The sequence below is a fragment of the Taudactylus pleione genome, unplaced genomic scaffold (assembly GCF_031769625.1).
Source record: "Taudactylus pleione unplaced genomic scaffold, aTauple2 ptg001246l, whole genome shotgun sequence".
Classification (NCBI taxonomy): domain Eukaryota; kingdom Metazoa; phylum Chordata; class Amphibia; order Anura; family Myobatrachidae; genus Taudactylus; species Taudactylus pleione.
In genome coordinates this window covers 31,147-51,724 of record NW_028285646.1, presented here as the reverse complement: position 1 = coordinate 51,724, position 20,578 = coordinate 31,147, and the positions used below count along the sequence as shown (strand labels likewise).

At 44.9% G+C, this 20,578-nt stretch overlaps 1 protein-coding gene across 1 annotated transcript; it reads right to left on the bottom strand.

The window, feature by feature from the left end:
- Positions 1-3,283: 3,283 nt before the first annotated feature.
- Positions 3,284-16,899, bottom strand: LOC148450960 (ciliary microtubule-associated protein 2-like). The gene is made up of 8 exons (XM_088462454.1): positions 16,523-16,899; positions 16,323-16,445; positions 15,620-15,755; positions 15,410-15,553; positions 6,828-6,995; positions 5,123-5,251; positions 4,629-4,750; positions 3,284-3,374 (listed from the first exon to the last, which is right to left on the bottom strand). Exons 3-8 carry the CDS (start codon positions 15,659-15,661, stop codon positions 3,284-3,286), a joined length of 696 nt encoding a protein of 231 aa, XP_088318580.1. The 5' UTR covers positions 15,662-15,755; positions 16,323-16,445; positions 16,523-16,899.
- Positions 16,900-20,578: the final 3,679 nt, after the last annotated feature.

The window sequence follows — 20,578 nt, the reverse complement described above, 5'->3', positions numbered from 1 at the left end:
CCCTTAGCGACGGAGTGCCTGTCACTAGCCGGGTCTCGTGCATGCGCACGACGGAGCTGGCTCCGTTGTGCGCATGCGCTGTGGGCCACCATCGACCCCGTTGCGAGCGCTCAGCGCTTGCGACCAGATCTGAATCAGGCCCTCAGTTCTATGCGATGTGATATCAGGCAGTTACAGGAGTGCCCACATCACAAGTATCCTCTCATCTCTATCTGGTGGAAGAAGAGATTTACGATGCAGGCGGATGCTATATGCCGTTTTGCGACGGTAAAGCGCATGGATGGTGGATAATTTTATTTATTAAATGAAATAACCTCTCTCTTATTGACAGTACCAAGCCTGGCATTCCTGCAGGTCTCGCTGTATTCCATCTCGTTTCTGATGATTACCGGTCATTACTCCATGTATTGGCTCCCCGGAGATCTATGAATGAATGCTGACTCAGAGCTGTGCGCTATTGCTGCCACAGATGAGATTTTCACAGTTGAGGATTTGTGAGAATATGCTAATGGCACAGCGGCCGGGACTTGTACTGAGATGCCCACCTGAGCCATCACACCTGCCGCAATTGCGTGCACATTCGCTGCATCGGACACAGATAATGCAAACATCGACTCCCTGAGTGAGTCTTTGGCCAATCAGAATGTCCACCAGAGCCATGTTATCTGCGTACTGGATCACAGACACAGCTGGAGAACCGCCCGGAACATACCTCCATTTTAGTTGACACTCCCAGTTACCTCCCACAAAATGTTCGCTTCCTGTCCATCACTTGCAAATCACTGCACCGTAATCGCAATTCAATCGCCACGTGTGCTCATTGTGGCTGTGACGCATGCGTAGATCATCGATAATCGCTCAATTGCGTGAACATCAGATTAGCGTACAACTTTGAACCCTACACTTGCTAATGACTGACCTTTGGTTTGTGTACTGATTCCCAGTGCTGTGCTGCCAGCTCCTGACCCCCGGCCTATCCCTAACAACATGTCTCATGATTCTATTGTCACCTCGGCCCAAACTTCTCAGTTGCTGCCTGGAGGAGCCAGGGGGCCACAGAATGTGCATAGCTCACAACAAAGCAAATTATGTCCTTAGGGTGGCCCTGTTCCATACTGGGGTATTCACTAGACCCATCCCCCATGTGAGCCAGCACAAACTACTAGTAGAAAGTGGGTATATTGCTGGTGCTGTGACAGCAGGTGTTTACTTGGTTCCATCAAAGACCACATCAAACTGTAAGTCCTTTTAACAGAATATTACAACTTTCGCACATTTAGTTATTAAAGATTCCACATATATCTCTCTTCTGTGCTCCTGTAACACTTTCATGGGTGCTCTGATGTCCTACAATATGACTTGCAGGATCACGCCACCTATATTAGAGCTTTAAATACTAGGGAAAAAAATACAAAAGAATTGAACAGAGGTACAGGAAAGTGAGAAAGATGTAATTATAAGGCAACCTTGTGAGAAGTAGCGTAAGCCTCCACAACTCTGTGTGTGAGATGTGATGTGTGTAGTGTATGCTATAGTAGATGACTTGGGGGGTGATGTATCAAACATTCTAAAGAGTGGATAAGTTGGGCTTAGCAACCACTCAGCTTCTACCTATCATTTTATAGAATATACTAGATAAATGCTACCTCGGAGCTGATTGGTTGCTATGGGCAACTTCACTTGTCCACTCTTTTTAGAGCAGGGGTTGGCAAAAAAGCGGCCCTCCAGCTGTTGTTAAACTACAAATCCCAGCATGCATTGTAACAGTTTTAGTAGGGCATGCTGGCATTTGTAGTTCTACAACAGCTGGGGGGCCGCTTATTGCCCACCCCTACTTTAGAGGGTCTGATTCATTTCCCTCTAACAGTCATAAGTCCTCCTTTTTAATTAATTGTATATCAATTTATGTGGTATGAATATTTGCATTTCCTTACAGTGCATAATTGCAGGCTATACAAAGTTGGATGGAAGCGTAAATACAGCTAATTCAGACAATTCTTTTACCCCAAGTATAGGCTGGTGCACGTGTGAGCTGATGTTGATAAGTAATAAGCTACGCATATGGATAGTGGGCAGGGCAGAGCACAGATGCGTACAGCTCTGCTTCCAGGCGAACATACGCATCCTTTTCCATGCACGTAAAGAGGGAGCATCTGCGGTAGAGTTGCGTTCAACTCTGCATTGACCCTGTAGTTTGTGTAGGAGAACTATCTCCTCTATAGACCATGGGGTACATTTAATAAGTGGTGGGTTTGGTTCTGGTTCTGGTTGCGATTGTGGTGGAAAATGAAGGGAAACAACAGATCTGGTATTCTGCCTTTTACAGATACATTTTTCACATAAAAAACACTCACATTTACAACAATAAAATATAGCCCTGCATAAAATCTTTGTTCTCTCCAACCATAGTAGTGCACATCTTCCTACCAGAGAGCAGGGTTATGTCCTGCACCACTAGGAGATTCCTCAGATTCGTTTCCTTTGTCATCCACATAAGTACAAGTAGTGAGATCTGCTTCTACTGTGCTGTCATTCATTTATACTTCAAGTTGGAGGCACTCATGTATATAAAGTGTGGTTTTTAAATTGGATCCTTCTAGTGTGTTAAAGCATAATACTGTGAGTTCTATTCGCTGAAAAACTTACTATGGCTTTCCTTTGTTTACCTCTTTTTCTTGTTTGTTGGGCTTTTAGTATATTATTATTTAATATATCATTAAAATTTGTATTGCAGTATATAATTAGTGGGTTACTTATGTACACCACCATAGTATAACTTCCTTTCTCATTTCATTGAACATGATCATGTTGTAGTTATTAGCGGTAGCACCCTATGAGTTGAATATAAATCTGTTATAGTGTCAATGGTGAAGTTATTTAATCGGAGGGGGATATCATTGCCAACAATTATTATTGAAAGATAACAGCAGTGACTACTCCCTCATAGGACTCTAATTCATTTACCCATCCATGCTGAATCCCTCAATTACACTGAAGGACAGTGTTATGAATTGAGCTGTTGGAAAACCTGGGAGTGCTTCATAAAATAACAAGAGGTAATAACTATTGAATATCTCCTGGAACATATAAGAAACAGACCACTATATATAACAATTATCCTGATGAAAATGAGTAACGTGTGCAATTAATAGCAATAGACAGATTTTTGCATTAAGATGTTAATGATTAATTCCCACAGTTCCTCTTAACACATAAAACATTAGATTATCCATCATTTCAAGTTCTCAGCCAAAATGATGTCCGGTAAGCCTCATCCTCTCTCTCATGTAGTAGTAGATTGTAGTAGAGGACCATTAGCCGGTGCTACTAATGGCTGAACAGGCAAAGTACTGTGTGATCTCTGGATCCGTTCCCTAGAACAACAAACAGTGGAATTAGAAAATATAATGGCCGTCAGAATGAGAATTCAAGTCCATCTTCTTGTAGGGCACAACTTACATGTTAAGAGGATGTATAAACAATACACTACTGAGGGGGACATTTCTGAGACTGATGCACAGATAACAGAACACAAAAGTTGCTGTAACTCAGCAACCAATCAGTTTTTCTAGTACAGTTTGAATAAATTAAAGGCAGCATCTAGAGCTCTTTAGCCTCAGTGAGCCCACTGGTTGCTAATCACATGTTAGTATATATTATACTAAGGATGTGGTTCCCAAACTGGGTTCTGTGGTACCTGGGGTGCAAATAAATTACTTGGGCCACCATATTTGTAGGCTGGGCCATGTGCTACCTGTTAGCCTTAGAACGTCAGAGTGCAGCCAATTACACAGGCTGCACTACTTGTGTGTGGCTGTGCTGTACAGCCCCATCTGTCTTCTCATTTCTCCTCCCTCCTTCTCTGTGCAGCAAAGTGAGAAGAGGTTAATGAGCACCAAATATTTGCTGCCAATACAACAAGGGTGAATGAGCGCTCTGCACAGATTCCTGTCCTGATGGGAGAATTCATTGTTGTCTCTTCTTCACCAGTCCAGCCCTGACTTTGGTCCACCCACCCAAGTTTGTCACATCCTCTGTGTGCATCTCTGCTCCCTCTCTGTGTCCCTATCTGTCCCTCTCTATCTCCAAAATGTAATATGTACCCGTTTCTCTGTCAATCCTTTGTGGGTATATCTCCCATTGTCCCTCATCCCAGCTATTCCCCCTATGTTTTTTTGGGGGGAGATTCATTTAAGTATGAAGTTCCAACTGTGCACACAGCAGGTTATTACTGATGAAAAGTCTAGCTTACTCTTGCTTGCACCTCTATGGGGTGCAAGAAAAAACGTGTTAGGAATTCCCGTCATAGGACCCACATTGTATTAGTGCACAAGGTTCCAACAGAACCTCGAAGCTAATGGAGGAGTCTATTTACTAAGCTTTAGATGGAGATAAAGTGGACAAAGCTAAAGTACCAATCAACCAGCTCCTAGCTGTCATTTTTCAAACACAGCAGTTAGGAGCTGATTGGAATGCACTTGATCTTAGTAAATAGCTCCCCCCTGGCCTAGGGACGCTGTGAAAAAAATGCTGAGGACCTAAGGGGACCATGTACCAAACAAAGTTTGGGAACCACTGTACTAGGGTATGTTAACCATTGAATGCAAAAGAACCAAATTGTAACTCACTTGAAAGCTTTTTCTTTTTCCCGATCAGAGAAAGAGCGTGCGGTTTTTGAGAGAAATGCGGATCGGTAAGTTTTGCCACTTGTGGGTTTGTTGATATCGTATCGACCAACGCCGACTGGGTTCTGCAATGTGACAAGTACAGTAGATTAACTGAATGTGAGAAACAAGGGGACTGGATAATCCGGAGGTTCTAATACTCTGTCTAAGACATAAGCTTTCAATTTGAAGACAGTACTAATTCAGGGTCCATATTCATAAACGTGGCGAACAGAAGGAAAATGCTAAAAGTATTTGAAACTATTTTTATACTATAAAGCAAAAAAATAAAAAGCTTGCTGTAAATGTGAGTGCGAAATACCCATAGATCTCAGGGAGTTACTGTGTAAGTTTGTGCAGAGCAACCCAAAATCTTAGGAAGAGCTAACTTAGGCCGAGTCAGCACCAGTAATGCAGAAATAAAAAGAACATCTATATTCTATGCACAATAAACTTACATTACTTCCAAAGAGGACTCTGCATGACTTTCTGTCAAATCGCTTAGCAGAGGTCAGGAAGGGAACCGAGGACTGCCTCACAGAAGCGAACACTGATTTTACATCATAGGAACCAGGACCTGGGGAATGCTATCATGAAAAACAATAGATCAAGATGCAGTGACACACAGTATATTAGTATAACACAGGCATAACAGGCCGCACAGACACTTCCTGTAAGAACTCTTGCTGCGCGTACATAAACATTGCAGATGTTATTGCCTAGGTGTCATTAGTATTGATACTGGAAGCTAGTCACTAGGAGGACTGTCACAGATCACCCCACTAACCATGTGCACTTTATTGCTCCCTCTAGGGACCGATTCTGAGCCAAAGTGGCGTACGTGTTTGCGCTCTTCTGTCACAGTCTCACCTGTGACTTTATGCTAATTCTACAATAAGCACTTGGTGTACAGCCGTGCGCAGGAATGTGCAAGGACTGAGACAGCCACTTTGTGCATCTGTAGGTGCTACATTACTGCTTGGTGCGTCACTGCTAGGTGCAGATTCTCCGTCAGAGTGTGGCCTCCAATGCACGCAATTAAGCATCTGATTCCAAAACCCCTCCTGCGACACACCCGCAAAACTCCCATAACACACCCATAAGATGCATCTTCCTGTGTCAGAAGAGCCACCTCCCAGTTACCGTTCAGGAATGCCCAATACATTTCTGATTCCATGCAAAGGTATCATTGGGTCCTGCGACTTTGTACCCACATACTGTGGGACGCTCAAGCTGAAATTTAAACGCATGCAAAGTTGAAAAAACATTGACCAATGCGAGAATATCGGCATTGGAACATACTCATAATAGGGCTCAATGGGTACATTTACTCAAGTGAGTTTTTAGAAGTGGAGATGTTGCCCATAGCAACCAATCGGATTCTAACTATTAGATTCTAGTTAAATGTTAAGTAGAATCTGATTGGTTGCTATGGGCAACATATCCACCTCTAAAAATTCTCACTTTATTAAATATATCCCCTAGTGTCTTCATTTACCTTTATGTAGCATATGTGGTGTAGCACTTGCATGAAAGTACGTGATCACCAGCCAGCATCAGTGGGCTACTATAATTATATATGAGACGCAAGAGTGGGATGGCCAAGTATAAGCTTCCCCAATATATCATTTCTGCACGATTCATGCTGCCCAATAGACACCAGCACAGCAGTTCCAATGCCTTATTTAGCCCCTCAGTTCCTTCCATCTTTAACATACTGTATGTGCAGTCCTTTTAAATAACCAGCTCTGGAAAGCTGTGTTCTATATGTACAGTACATACATTTTGTATTAAGGAATGTATCAAATTCAGGATTCTGTTGGAGACTTGGATGGACCTTAACAGCAACTCAAACATTTGGGATTCATTTAGATCCATGGGATTCAGCCAACTAAACCCAAATTCTGAGCTTACAGGAATGTTAGTGCACAAAACACTTGTTACAGCCAGGAGTCAAAATACTATTTTATCATGCTAAGTCTTAATATGCAATTAAGTAATGGAAACATATTATATGGCCCATCCATAGTTGTGTACATTTGCATAAAGGGTGCATTTGTATACATTCACACCCATCCAAGTTTCCATGGTAATACAGGCTAGATTTTGAAGCAGACATCCTGCAAATGGTTTGTACTGGATAATCAAATCCTGAATACTGACAAGTGGCCGGAGACAGTGGGCAAGCGAGCTGTAGAATATCCTGTCCGTTGGAGTTTTTGGAAAGCGATGAATTGTTCCAAACTTGCCATGTTTCTTTTTTTGATCATTTTCAAGATCTTCAATGAATGACTTTGCATCAAAGTATCCTAGCTCTGTCTGATAACATTCCTAGGGATATAATGAAACAGACATAAATACACACACAGAATAACCACCATATTCTGGCCACTTGTTTTTGCCTTTTTGGGAGAATGTAGGTGGGTTGAGTCTAGCACGTGATGTTCTGAAGCTATATCATGTGCACTGTGAATATATTTCATACACTTCTATTAGCACATTCAGTCATATTTTTAACCTCCATCTGTATTGAATCAGGAATACTAGAAGCAGAATTTAGGGTTGGCCATCGACCATTGATGATTGGCAACCATCGATGGTCTGATGTCGATCATAACTAGTTTTACCGTCAATCGGAGGCCACCAATGGTGAACATCAATGGCAAAATCCAAATGGCTAATGCCGGCTGTGTTCAGCGCATGCGCAGAGTTAAACCATTGATGGCTCAATCATTGATGGTTTCTTACTGATGGTTTGAAACCATTAGCCATGGATAACAGAGCCGTTGTTGGTCGACCCTAGTAGAATTTTGTGCACATGATTGGCGTAGCAGCACTGATAGCAGAAAGGCCGAGTTTTGCATAAAAAAAAAATCCTGTGGATATTCATGTCCCTGATGTCCACTCAAAGCACTAATCTTATAGGTAGGCATGGTATGTAAAACAGTATCTATGCTTATAAAGTAAATGCAAAAAAGATGAGGCAGTTTGTGTCCAGTTCTCCAAAGAACAGGAAACCCAATGTAAGGGCCGATGCAGATTTGAACGTAACTTTGTTTTGCAATTGGCTTCTGAGTGTTTTTGTGCTGTGTATGCTCCATAGCTGAGTCCTATGCAACTCAGTCGCATGACCGCTTCGCAGGCCTATCAACAGAATTGCGTGCTATGCAGAGTAGTGTGTACACAGCGATATGGCTGTTATCAGACTGGTGCATTCATAACAATGGTGTCTATGAAAGCGAGCAAATGCATAGGGACAGTGGGCTGAACAGATGGGACAGCACAGTTGGTATAGTGGTTAGCATTGCAGACTCACAGTTCCAAGATCAGGAGTTCAGTTCCTGACCAAGGCCTTCGGCTCTCCCAGTTTCCTCCCAGACTCCAAAAAACATAGCGTAGATTTACTGACTTCTGATAAAAAAGGACCCTAGTGTGTATGTATGTTCATGGGATACGGACCATAGATTGTAAGAACCATTGGGGCAGTGAAGGACTGAATTGTTCTTTGTAAAGCGTAGCATTATATATTCTAAATGTAAATAAATAAATGCGTACAGCTCTGCAAACAGGTGATCAACCACATTAGTTTCCTGTGCGCACAGTAGCGTATAACTGCATCCAACTTACATTCAACCCCTCATCGGCCCCATAGTGTGAAACTTGTGAGATTATTATATATATAAATAATATAAAATAAGAGATATGGTAAGAACTTACCTTTGATATCTCTATTTCTGCAAGGTCCATAGGGTTCCACAGGGATACCTTGGGTTATAGTCATGGCTTGGCCATCGGGCACCACACAGTTAACTTTGTGCTCCCAGTATGCACTGGGTCCCCCTCCCCCAGGCCAAGGCACCTCAATTCAGTAATAAGCCAAGGCCATAGGAGGAGAGAAAAAGAGAGAAGGAAGTCTGGAATACACAAGAATCACATTCTCACAACAGGGAGACGGAAAATCGGTGACCAGAACCAGACCCATATGAAGCACAGGGCGACAGGGTGGGCTCCTTGTGGAACCCTATGGACCTTGCAGAAATAGTGATAACAAAGGTAAGTTCTTACCATCTCTCTTATTTTCTGCAGCAGGCTCCATAGGGTATCCACAGGGATACCTTGGGAGTTCCCAAAGCAGTATCCTCAACGGTGGGGGCGCTCCTGTGCAGAAAGGAGCTGCCCATGATGGACCCACAGACCTCATAGAATGAGCAGTAACAGAGGGCGGAACAGGAATGCCCTCATGACTGTAAGCCTCAGAAATCGCCATGCGAATCCACCTGGCCAACGCTTGCTTGTTGGCCTGCCAACCCTTCTTATGGAAACCATAGAGGACGAACAAAGTGTCCGACTTCCTAAGGGAACTGGTATGGTAAAACCGTAGAGCTCGTACCACAAGGTCTTGTGAGTTAAAGGCCGGCACTACAATTTCCCCATTAATGTGGAAACTATAGACCACCTTAGGCAGGAACCCAAGGCAAGTCCGAAGCACTGCCCTGCTGCTGTGAAAAACCAGAAAGAGCCCCCAAATCTGACACCCTCCTGGCGGAAGCAATAGCCAGGAGAAACACAGTCTTAGCTGTGAGCCATTTGAGATCCACTGAGCCCAGTAGTTCAAATGGAGGTCAATTCCCAAGGAGCCACAGTAGGCACAAAGGGAGGCTGTATGCGAAGAGCACCCTGCATAAAAGGTGCGAACATCCGAGAGTGGAGCAATCCTCCACTGAAACCACACAGACAGTGCGGAAACATGTACTTTCAATGAGGCTAGACGAAGACCCTTATCTAATCCTGCCTGGAGAAAAGCCAGAACCCTGGATATCCGAAATACCTGGGAATCGTACCCCCTGGGGCGACACCATTCAAAGAAGGTATGCCATACCCTGTGGTAAATCCTGGCAGAAGCAGGTTTCCGAAGCATGGATGTCTCAAGACCCACGCCGTCAAAGACAGACGACTCAAATCCGTGTAAACACAAGGACCCTGAGACAACAGGTCCGGACGTTGAGGAAACAGCAACAGAGCGTCTATGGAGAGACTCTGAAGATCTGAGTACCAGTGACGTCCGACCACACTGGAGCCACCAGCAGGATCATGCCTCCCTCTTGCTTGAACTTCTTCAATACCCGAGGAAGAAGGGAGAAAGGAAGAAACAGGTACGCAAACTGGAAGGTCCACCGAACCGACAGAGCGTCTACCAGGAGAGCCTCTGCGTCTCTTGTTCTGGACCCGTACACTCTTAGCTTGCATTTGTATCTGGAGGCCATGAGATCTATCTCTGGAAAACCCCATTTGTCCACCAGGAGTTGGAAGACCTCCTGGTGAAGTGACCACTTCCCTAGATGTACATCGTGTCGACTGAGGAAGTCCGCTTCAGAGTTGAGTACTCCTGGAATGAACACTGCCGTATGGAATCTCATGCATGAACACCACACATTATGCACAGTTAAGCTGCTAACATGACGCTCAGTAGCGAATGCACAATATCCTGCATGCGAACGCTGTTTATTAGCTGCATGCGTGCACATCTGCCCCAAATCAGATAAACCTAACTAGCGTCTTTACATCAAACCCCACATACTCACACATTACATATTCACATACAAGGTTCCAAAAGCTTTAAAAGGTATAAGATTCAAGTATGCACATTTACTATAATTGCTATGAAATAAAGATTATTTTGTAACTAAGGTTTTATATGTGATAAGTAAGCCATGTTTGGTATTGTACTGATGCATACTCTCTCAACAGTATTCCGGTAACATCGATGTAGAGATCGCAACAGGCATTCTCAACTTATGGACCGCAGAGACTTCAAGCAACAAAATGAACATTATATGACCAACCATTAGGATTTGCATGAGGTGGGAAACCAGAGACCACCAGTTGTTAGAGGCTGGACTGTGTATATTTGAACCAACCTGTTAAATGCCTTGTAACATATGCCCTCTCCTTTAGGACCAATGGTATTAGCAACAAACTTCTCTATTGTGTTGTCTATTTCTGGAGGGTATAAATATGTGTGCTCTGACCCTGGGTTTCGAGTCTTCATGCTGAATGCTGATTGACGAGGGGTTTCTTGCTGATGCCTACATCTGGTCCAGAGCGCTGCGTATGTATAACTGTACTTGGGTCTGTATAATTCCTTTGCGCTAAATTTGTACTTATAACTAGCGTGTAACTGACTGTACTTTTGCTTGAATAATATTTTGTGCTTTGGAACCACAGGTTCTAGGTCTGGAGTCTTTATTTACTGTATAACTGCGTACGCAAAATAGCGTCGTCCTTAGAGGTTTATAGGCAGGATATCAGAAGGTATAGGCAGGGGTGTATAGAGGTTCAAAGGCAGAATCCTTAATCCGACCATGTGATCCATCCCATCTGAAGAGGATCAGCCTCTGTAGAGGTCTTGAACGAAACTGGGCATATTCCACCATGTCGAATGTCGACACCATGGAAATCAGTAATCTCAATGCCAAGTGAATGAACACCTGGCGACCCTGGAGACAGGAACGTAACCTGGTATGTAGGGCTGAGATCTTCTCCTCTGTAAAGAAGATTCTCTGCTGCTGAGAGTCCAACAGTGCTCCCAGATGCATCATCCTCTGAGATGGCATCAGTGAGGACTTTTTCCAATCGATCAGCCGTGAGTATGCAACACCGATATTGTCAGTTGCAGATGATTGCGAAGTACCTCCGGAGACCCTGCTAGGAAAAGCAGGTTGTCCATGAAAGGTAACAGGCGAACCCCCTGTAACCGCAGGCGAGCCGCCATGACCGCCATTACCTTGGTGAACACCTGCGGAGCCGCGGAAAGAACAAACGGCAGCGGTTGAAACTGGTAATGGTGATCCAATACAGCAAATCTGAGAAACCTCTGAGGAGCCGTAGCAATGGGGATATGCAGGTAGGCATCCTGAATATTCAGGGACACCATGAAATCCCCAGGTTCCATAGCTAATATAATGGAACGTCGAGTCTCCATACTGAACCGAGGGACCCTCAGAGACTTGTTGAGAGCCTTGAAGTTGAGAATAGGACGGACAGAACCGTTCGGTTTTGGTACCAAAAAGAGATTGGAATAAGAACCCATCCCCCTGAGGGACGGGGGGACTGGAACTATGACCCCGTCTTGGAGCATAGAACTTACCACTTTCTGGATTTCCAGAGCCTTTGTGGAATGAAGGCCTACCTCCGGAGTGTAGGAAACAAAACTGATGGGGAGGCCTTCTGTTGAAGGAGAGGGCGTACCCGTGAGAAACCACTTCTCTGACCCAGGTGTCTGTGATAATCATCCACCAGTGCTGGGCAAACCAAAGAAGTCGGCCTCCCACCCTGGGGTTCCCCAAGGGGAGGCCCAACTCATGCTGAGAGTTTGCCCTAGGCTTGGTGACAAGGCGTCTAGCACTCCAAGGTCGCTTCTTGGACTAGGGTGTCTTCCTGGTGGCTCCTGATGGCCTGGGAAAAGACTGCACCTTCTGCTTACCTTGAGGACGATCGTCTTTTCAGCCTAAGTAGCAGTCCTAGACGGAGCCTGAGGCGATGGCAGACATGCAGACTTTGCAGCTGCCAATGTACTTACAATTTTATCCAGGTCTGGGCCGAAGAGGACCAGACCATTAAACGGCAAGCCTTCCAGGCCCTTCTTTGAATGCAGACGTGGAATCTAAGAACGTAACCACCACGATCGGCAAGCCGAAACTGCTGCTGCTGAAATCCTGGAAGTAAGCAGGCTAACATCCAACGCTGCTTCGCTAATATAAGTAGCAGAATCACGGATACTACCAGCACCGTCTGCTCCTCAGAAGCATCAGAGGAGAATGACGATTAAAAAGCATCAGCCCATTTTTCCATGGCCCAAGCCACCCAACAGACCGCCATGAGCAGTCTGGCGGATCCCCCGGCCAAAGAGTAAATGGATGTTAAGTAAATCTCTACCTTGCGGTCCGAAACGTCCTTAAATGAGGACATAGACGGCATGGGTAAGATTGCACTCTTAATCAGGCGTGTCACATGGGAATCCACCTGAGGAGGGGTGTCCCACTTAGTGAAGTAATCCTCTGCAAAGGGATAAGAATATGAGTCTCTTTTGGGGCTGAAACATTCTGCCTGGGAATTTCCACGCTTCCTCCATATGGTCCACCAGCTGACCAGAGAGGAAAAACTGACGCCTTACCTTTTAAAGTATGCGTAAGACGATGCAGTCTCAGGGAGACAGTCATCCTCCATAACCCTGCGGAAAGCTTTAATTAGCCCGGATACATAAATCCTGCACTTATACTCAACCGCTTAAGTGGGTCGTTCCGAGTCAGATTCCGGGAGCTCCCCTTCATCTGACATCATCATCGTCATAATGTGGTAACAGTGGCGCTACTAATGGTCTCTCAGCAGGCCGTAGAGCGGGCACCTGCAAAACGTCCGTTAAGTTCTGTACTGTGGCGGACCGAGGGCCTGATTCAGAGACGGATGCTCTGAAAGAGCGCTCGCTCTGATTCAGGGCGGTTTTTTTTTTGTGCGGCCTCCAGGCAACTCGCATAGCTGTGGGTGACCACCCACAGCTATTGCGACCGGCCAGGCCATCGCGACCATCGGGGCTTGTGGTAGGGTCTTGTGGACGCAAGCCTCAGAGAGCTTCCGGCTCTAATAGAGCCGGAAGCTCTCCCACTGACATCACTGGTGATGTCAGTGGGGCCACCCACAAACGGCAGGCGTTCGCTTGGGAACGCCTCAGTTTGTGAAGCCACCCCCCCGCCACGCCTCCAAAATGGTGCGAGCTGTCGATCAAAATTGATAGCCGCCCCGTTTTGGTGCAAGACCCGGAGCAACGGAGCGCCCGTCGCTAGCCGGGTCTCACGCGTGCGCACGTCAGAGCCGGCGCTTGCCTGCACTAACAGCGCTATCATCAACCACTCAGATGCTAAGTCTGAAGTGGGAATAGCGCTACCTGACCAAACATTAAGCTGTAGGAGAGGTAGGATGGTGGGGGACCCAGGCTCCACATTCCTACTCAGCGTTGCTGTGCATCCAAGATGGCCACCGTGCGTTCTGTAGGCGGAGCCGTGGGGAAGGATCCCAAGCACCAGCGCGCCAAGCCTCAGTAGAAAGGCAGCTGGTGCAGTGAGAGAGGGGTCTTTCCCATAGTCTAAAACCGGAAAAGCACCCTCTCTGGCAGGCCATTAACCCTCAGGATGCTGGAGCGCTTCCTTAATGCTCCAGCCCCATATCCCTGGTGGTCTAGTGGTAGCGCAGGATGAGTACCTGGCTCCACTAACTGCACCCCTCAGGTAGCCCCCAGCCCTGAGGACACTGGACTGTGCCACAGTGGGCTCCGTCCGCAGACGCCCCCTGTGCTTACCTTGTTGCTCCCTGTGCACCTGACCACAGTCCTGCTAGCTGGGACCCCCAGAAAAGCCTGCCGAGTTCCCTGGTTCAGTATCGGTGGCTCAGCGCCAGCAGGGGTGTAGGTGGGGGTAGTGGGGGCTTCCGCTGGACTGTCCCCACTAGCCGCTCTTGCAGTCTTCTTAACTTCGGGGCTGTTTTTGCCAGCAGCCCCCATGCAGTGACCCGACTATGGCCGGGTACCAACTGAAACTGAGGTGCCTTGGCCTGGGGGCGGGGTTATAGGAGGGGGGCCCAGTGCATGCTGGGAGCACAAAGTTAACTGTGTGGTGCCCGATGGCCAAGCCAGGACTATAACCCAAGGTAACCCTGTGGATACCCTATGGAGCCTGCTGCATAAATATATTTTAAATAAACAAATTCAAATGTTTTCTGTATTAGTTCCCTAATCGTAAACAATTATAGACATTCCACCCATAACTGCACCAAGTGGGACAATAATAACACCAATTTGACCTACAATGTTACAAGTTTCTCCAGATAAAGTTGGCCAAATCTGGCAATTTCCACATACAATTTATTCATTTACCACCCCTGCAGTGTCTTTGATCAAGAGGTCATAAAATCTTGTGGGTGGCTGTATTTTATTGTACTGTATTGTATTGTATAGGGTGCAGTTATTCAACCTCACCTCCTGATGGTCAGATCTGCCTTATTCAGAGATGTACGCAAACCCAATGGTGTGAGATCTGTGCATGTGCAGATCTCGTTCTGAGAGATCGCTAGCAGTGCCCCCTAAGCCACAACATGAATGACAAGCTGCGGCAGTTTGGGGACTGGGTGGTCTTGAAAACAGATGTGTCGGCCCCGTTTTTGAGGCACGCCGTGGCCAGTGTCTGCGTCTTGCAACACAGGGTTACTCAGATGGCAGATGTTCCCACAGAGTGAGCCGATGCTGCACCCCTCGGATCTGCAATGCATACAGTAGGCGTCATTTTAAACAAGACGCCACCTGTGGCATAAGCATATTATTGCACAGCCGCTGCATGCAGAGTCGCAGTCTGTGCATTATCACCCATCTCTGATCAGGCCCAGAGTCTTCTGGATTTCCAAGTTGGCCACAGAACAGAGAAGATTGCTTTTTCTTATTTTTTTAAACAAGGGAATATTGTGATCATTACATGGTAGCCATAAATCACAAACAATACTTAAAGAGAAGTATACCATTTATATAATAATTGAAAATAAAAAAGTACAGGCATATACTATTGTATACCTCCTGTACCGTTCGTCATATACTGGTTCCCTAATTTCTTATATTCAGTTTTATACATGTACATACTATATGTGGTCAGCATCTTCCATTCAATGACCTCTAATGGAAGCGTTCCACTTTGTAGCATACTTACAGGTGTAGCAAAGTGTCCGTACAGGATGTGCTGTGATCTTGGCCCGGTGAATAGGTCATAAGGTCCTCTTTTACCCACAACGTGCTTCAAGGTTTCATCTATGGAGCATTTTAGGTTGTAGGTTCCTGGTCCCGGCACACATTCCTGAAATATGAGCAGTGCATTAGGAAAGCAATGACACACGGCCCCTCTCATCCCATAATCACTTACATTGCTGCTTGCTGAGCCACATTTAGTCGTTTCGCTGTCCATTATACCCTTGGAGCTGGCAGACTCTGAAGCCCTCTCTTCTATGAGTGTGTGGATTCCCTGCTTTGCCGTAAGTTCCAGGTCCTGGGGTACAATTCTGTGTGGAGGACAGAAACAGGAATCATGAACAAAATAGATCACATAGCAAACATTCATCTGCATGTGACATCATTCACACACTGCCAGGAAGGGGGTACAGAACTGATTCAGGTGTCTATTTATTAAGATGAGAAAAGTCCTTTCTCTGGTGTTTTCACCAAAGGGCTTTTCTGTGCTTTTATTACATTATTAACAGATTAGCACCAGTGAAATCAGTTTGTGAGGCTTACCCCCGCCCCTATAAATCTCTATGGAGATGGCAGCTTACTGTAATTTATTCAGATTGCGTTACACTGTACCCGACAACGGGGACATGCAAAAATGGAAATACTTTGCTTCGCCAGCGTCGGGTCAAGCTACCGTGTAAAACAGAGGGGGCGCTGCCAGGGCATGCTTATATTACTGTGACCGTTCGCCGGCAGCACTAGGCTGGGAATTGGTTAATCGGTCCCATAAATGCACAGTGTGTACCTAGAACTAGCCTACAGTTTGGCTGACCCACAATGTGTAGAGGATCATTGTGCATATTCCTAGAACTCCTCTATCACTGTTTAACATGCTCTACCTTTAATTCGTCCTTGAATCGCACATCTTTAGTGTTACACAGTCCTCGCACGCTGGCAGGTTTCTTTTCCATTAGCTCCAGAAATGACTTTATGTTGTATCGACCCGGCCCCATGTTTTGCTTCTAAAGTAATCAAGCATACAAACGTTTCAGAAAATTGATTCATGTTTCCCAGAGTGTAAATTACAGCTTCACCTCACCAGCAAACGGTTCCTCTCCCATGTTTCCTTGTACAGGACATGTGGCATCACAGTCAGCCGTTCTGTTTCTTCTGCTCTTTTCCATCCAGGCGTAGATGCAACTCACTCCAGAACGAAAGGATTATAGGGATTATAGGTTCCAGGCCCTAAACGTCTTGCCTGGATTAAATCACAGTCTTTTTACAGATACAATTTATGTCCAACATTCACATTCTTACTTAAAAATAAGAAAAAACGTGAAAAATGTTTTCTTTCTCAAGAAAAACATATAGAGAAAACCAGTCTTACCCTATAAAATACAGCCCTGCAATCAACAGAGGCTTAGGTAGATGAGGGACAGAGGGGGTAAGTGGTGTCCTGTGACCTCTAAAAGGACATTATTGTTATTCGGATGTAGCCTTGAACTGTACATCTTTCATAAACTTTCTTGAATCTAAAATCAACTTCATCAACTAGATCTTATTTAATAACATGGTGCAATGAGCATGAACTGTTTCAATCCACAGCAACCAACCAGATATCACTTTACAGGACTCTAGAGACACAAATTAATTTATGTAGTTGCCATTGGCTACTGCATGTTCCCCTCCTAATATTTTATGAAATATGTTCTTTAGAGTTTCTTAGCCAGTGGTGTATCATATATGTACTCACTGTCTCTGAAGTTGCCCTCTTGCAGTAAGGTACTTGTGTGTAGGAACCAGGTTTCTTAAATTCAGGATAAACCGCAGATACATCAAATCTATGGGATAAGATAGAAAATCTAAATGTAACTATTTATGTAAAAAAATGTATTTGTTGTTCACTCATTGGTTCGTGGCTAAAAAGTGTGTAAACATTAAAGAACAGTGGGGCCTGATTCACTACGGATAACTATTGCAATCGCGGCTGCGATTACGCACACAGGTGTGCTGAAACAATATGCTAATGAATGCTATCGCAATGCCGTCGCACAGCCAACATAAAGACGCCCACTACCGCTATGTCACATCCGTAATACCTTGCAGTGCTGTGTATACATCGGGAACATCGAGTAACATCGGCCCCTCACGCACAATTACAGCAGGTATGACCTTACTCATAAATTGCTCGTTGCACGCAGTGAGTACTCAAGCTGTGTATGCCGTCGCAGTGGACAATTTATGCACGTCCATGCAACGGCGTTCAAACGGACAGGCACGCCAACGTTTCTCCAGCCACTCCTCCATCACCACCCCCAAACACCCTCCTGTCCTTCAGTCTGTGATGGCTTTGTATCGATCGCAATGCTAACTCACGTACGCGCACTGCAATGCATACGAAGTACGTACCATCGGCCGATTTGCGATCCGTAATGAATCAGGCCCAGTGACCGCAAACCATGACTGATTCTACATAAGTAACTAATTGCTTCCTGACCATATGATAGAGGTTCCCAAACTCCGCCATACAGTCCATGTTTTAAGGATATCCATGCTTGAGCACAGGTGATCTACCGTATATACTCGAGTATAAGCCGAGTTTTTCAGCACAAAAAATGTGCTGAAAAAGTACCCCCTCGGCTTATACCCGAGTCAAGTGTAGCGCTGACCGGACGGAGTTCGGTCAGCGCTACACACTGCCAAACACACAGCCGCCGGAGCCGGCTGCTGCGTGTTTGGTGTAATCAGCAGCGGCTGAGAGTCTGTCAGACTCTCAGCGGCTGCTGCTGCTCCCACTGCGGGAGCCATCTTCCGGCTCCCGCAGTGGGTGATGGGAGACAAGTCGTCATGACGACGTCTCTCCCATGAAAGCGGCCGGAGGAGCGGACAGCGGCGGGACCAGGAGCGGGATTTTCAGGTAAGTGTTTTTTTTTTAAATTCTTGTTAAGTCTCTCTCTACTGCGGGGGGGGGGGGAACTGTATAAATCACCGGGACTCTTGGAAATGGTTGCACCAGTTGTTTAGCAGATTAGAACTTAGATGCTGATTAAGTACCGCCGTGTGTAAAGTGGAATCCAGTTCCGACTTATATATTAAAGTAGGGTCATATGTTAATTTTTCATATACTGCAGTGTCCAAAAGTTGATTATCTAATTCCTGTTTGTACTGGAGAATATTTTGAATATTCAGGATTGAGGATGTTCATGGACACCATTGTTAATACACCGCTATTTAAGGTAAGCTTCCTTATTTGTCACACTTTTACACCCTGATGACAAGACCGCCCAGGTCTTGAAACGTTGGCGAATAAAGTCACTTTTCTTCATTTATAAAGACCGTGGAGTGCCGCCTGTAGCTGTTTTCTGACAGACATCGCATTTTTACATACATACACATATATATATATACACTGTACAAAAAAAATAGGCAGCACTCGGAGACTGGATAAGACTCGTGAAACCCTCAGCCGAGGGACTTTTAATCAATCATAGGTCGACGTTTCGGGGTCTTGCACCCCTTCCTCAGGACAGCAGAATAACACAATTCAAACAAACAGACATATTTATATCATAACTACTCACCACTAAACAGGCGCCATGCACACCTGAGCTCCGTCCAGCAGCCGCACTTCCGGTCGCGGCAAGTCCGCAAAAACCGGAAGTGACAATTAGATATCAGGTCTAAAAAATTTGAGAGGAGAGGGTATCCGGTGGAAGAATTGATTAAGGCTAGACAAAAAGCATTGTCTGAGTAGGGAAGAGTTATTGAGAATTGATCCTAAGGACAAAAAGCTAAATCAGCTACCATGGGTCCATGAATACGATGTTAAGAGCAAATATACCAACAAAAGAGCTAAGAAGTTATGGCCCATTATTACATCTGATCCAGAGCTAAAGTGTTTGCACAATACTAAACTATTACCTAGCTATACCAGAGGGAGAAATATCAAAGATCTGGTGGTTAAAACTGATGTGACAAATTTTTTAAAACCTATGCCTAAGCCCAATTTCTTGACACGTAAAGATGGATGTTTTAAGTGCCTAGGGTGCACGACGTGTTCATATCTTGAGACCGGGGATACCATACTCCATCCATACTCGGGGAAAAGATATAAAATTAAGTGGCCTTTGACATGTACCTCTAGATTCATCATCTATGTTATTATATGCCCATGTGGCCTATATTACATAGGCAAAACTGAATGCCAATTTAAAATCAGAATGGCTCAACATAGATCGGCAATTAGAACAGCTATCTCCACTAATGGTAGTGAACAACCGGTAGCACGCCACTTTGCGCATAACAAACACAGTATAGCGACCCTCAGATATAAGATTATTGACCATGTACCCTTGTCACTAAGGGGTGGTGATAGAGGAAGGAAACTCCTGCAATTGGAGACACAGTGGATCTGTAGATTGGATACTCTTTTTCCTCGAGGGTTAAATGACTCTTTGGGTCTTATTAATTTCTTATAAATTTGTGTAATTTTGGATGGCTTTATATGCCAATGTTGTGGATCTTCTATGACATGAATATGTTCATTAAGGATTGTATATGCATTTAAATTTGGTAGTAGTGGTGTTTTTTTGCCCACTAGATGGCTCCATTTCTCCATTATGTAGTATTGATTTTTTACTTGTCATATTGATGACAATAAGAGGCAATGTCATTAGTGGCAAAATGTTTTTTATAGTGTTACTAATGCATTTTTTATCTTTAGTTATATGTCCACGTTAGAATATGTGTATTTTATTTGAGTATTTATATGTATGTGTATTCACTTTACACTTTTTGTAAGTATCACTTTTTATACACAACAAAGTTTGTATAATCCTTTCTGTGCATGATATTTGTACGCAGATCTTATGTTTTTTACACAGTGTACATGTGCTGAGATATATACACTTTATGGATCTATTGCATTATGATAATGACTAAGTTTGTTCACGATCGCACTGTGTATGTTATTGCAGGTTGCCATGGCGCTGGGTCCCGCCCGGGTGACGTCACTTCCGGTTTTTGCGGACTTGCCGCGACCGGAAGTGCGGCTGCTGGACGGAGCTCAGGTGTGCATGGCGCCTGTTTAGTGGTGAGTAGTTATGATATAAATATGTCTGTTTGTTTGTATTGTGTTATTCTGCTGTCCTGAGGA

Bases quoted from the DNA above. Each gene is read 5' to 3' on its own strand.
- LOC148450960 (XM_088462454.1), bottom strand. From the start codon at position 15,661: ATGGACAGCGAAACGACTAAATGTGGCTCAGCAAGCAGCAAT. The intron at 5,252-6,827 runs GTCAGTATTCAG...TTTTCATGATAG, and splicing joins CCCACTGTCTCCGGCCACTT to CATTCCCCAGGTCCTGGTTC. The intron at 4,751-5,122 runs GTAAGTTTATTG...GTCACATTGCAG, and splicing joins GAGTCCTCTTTGGAAGTAAT to AACCCAGTCGGCGTTGGTCG.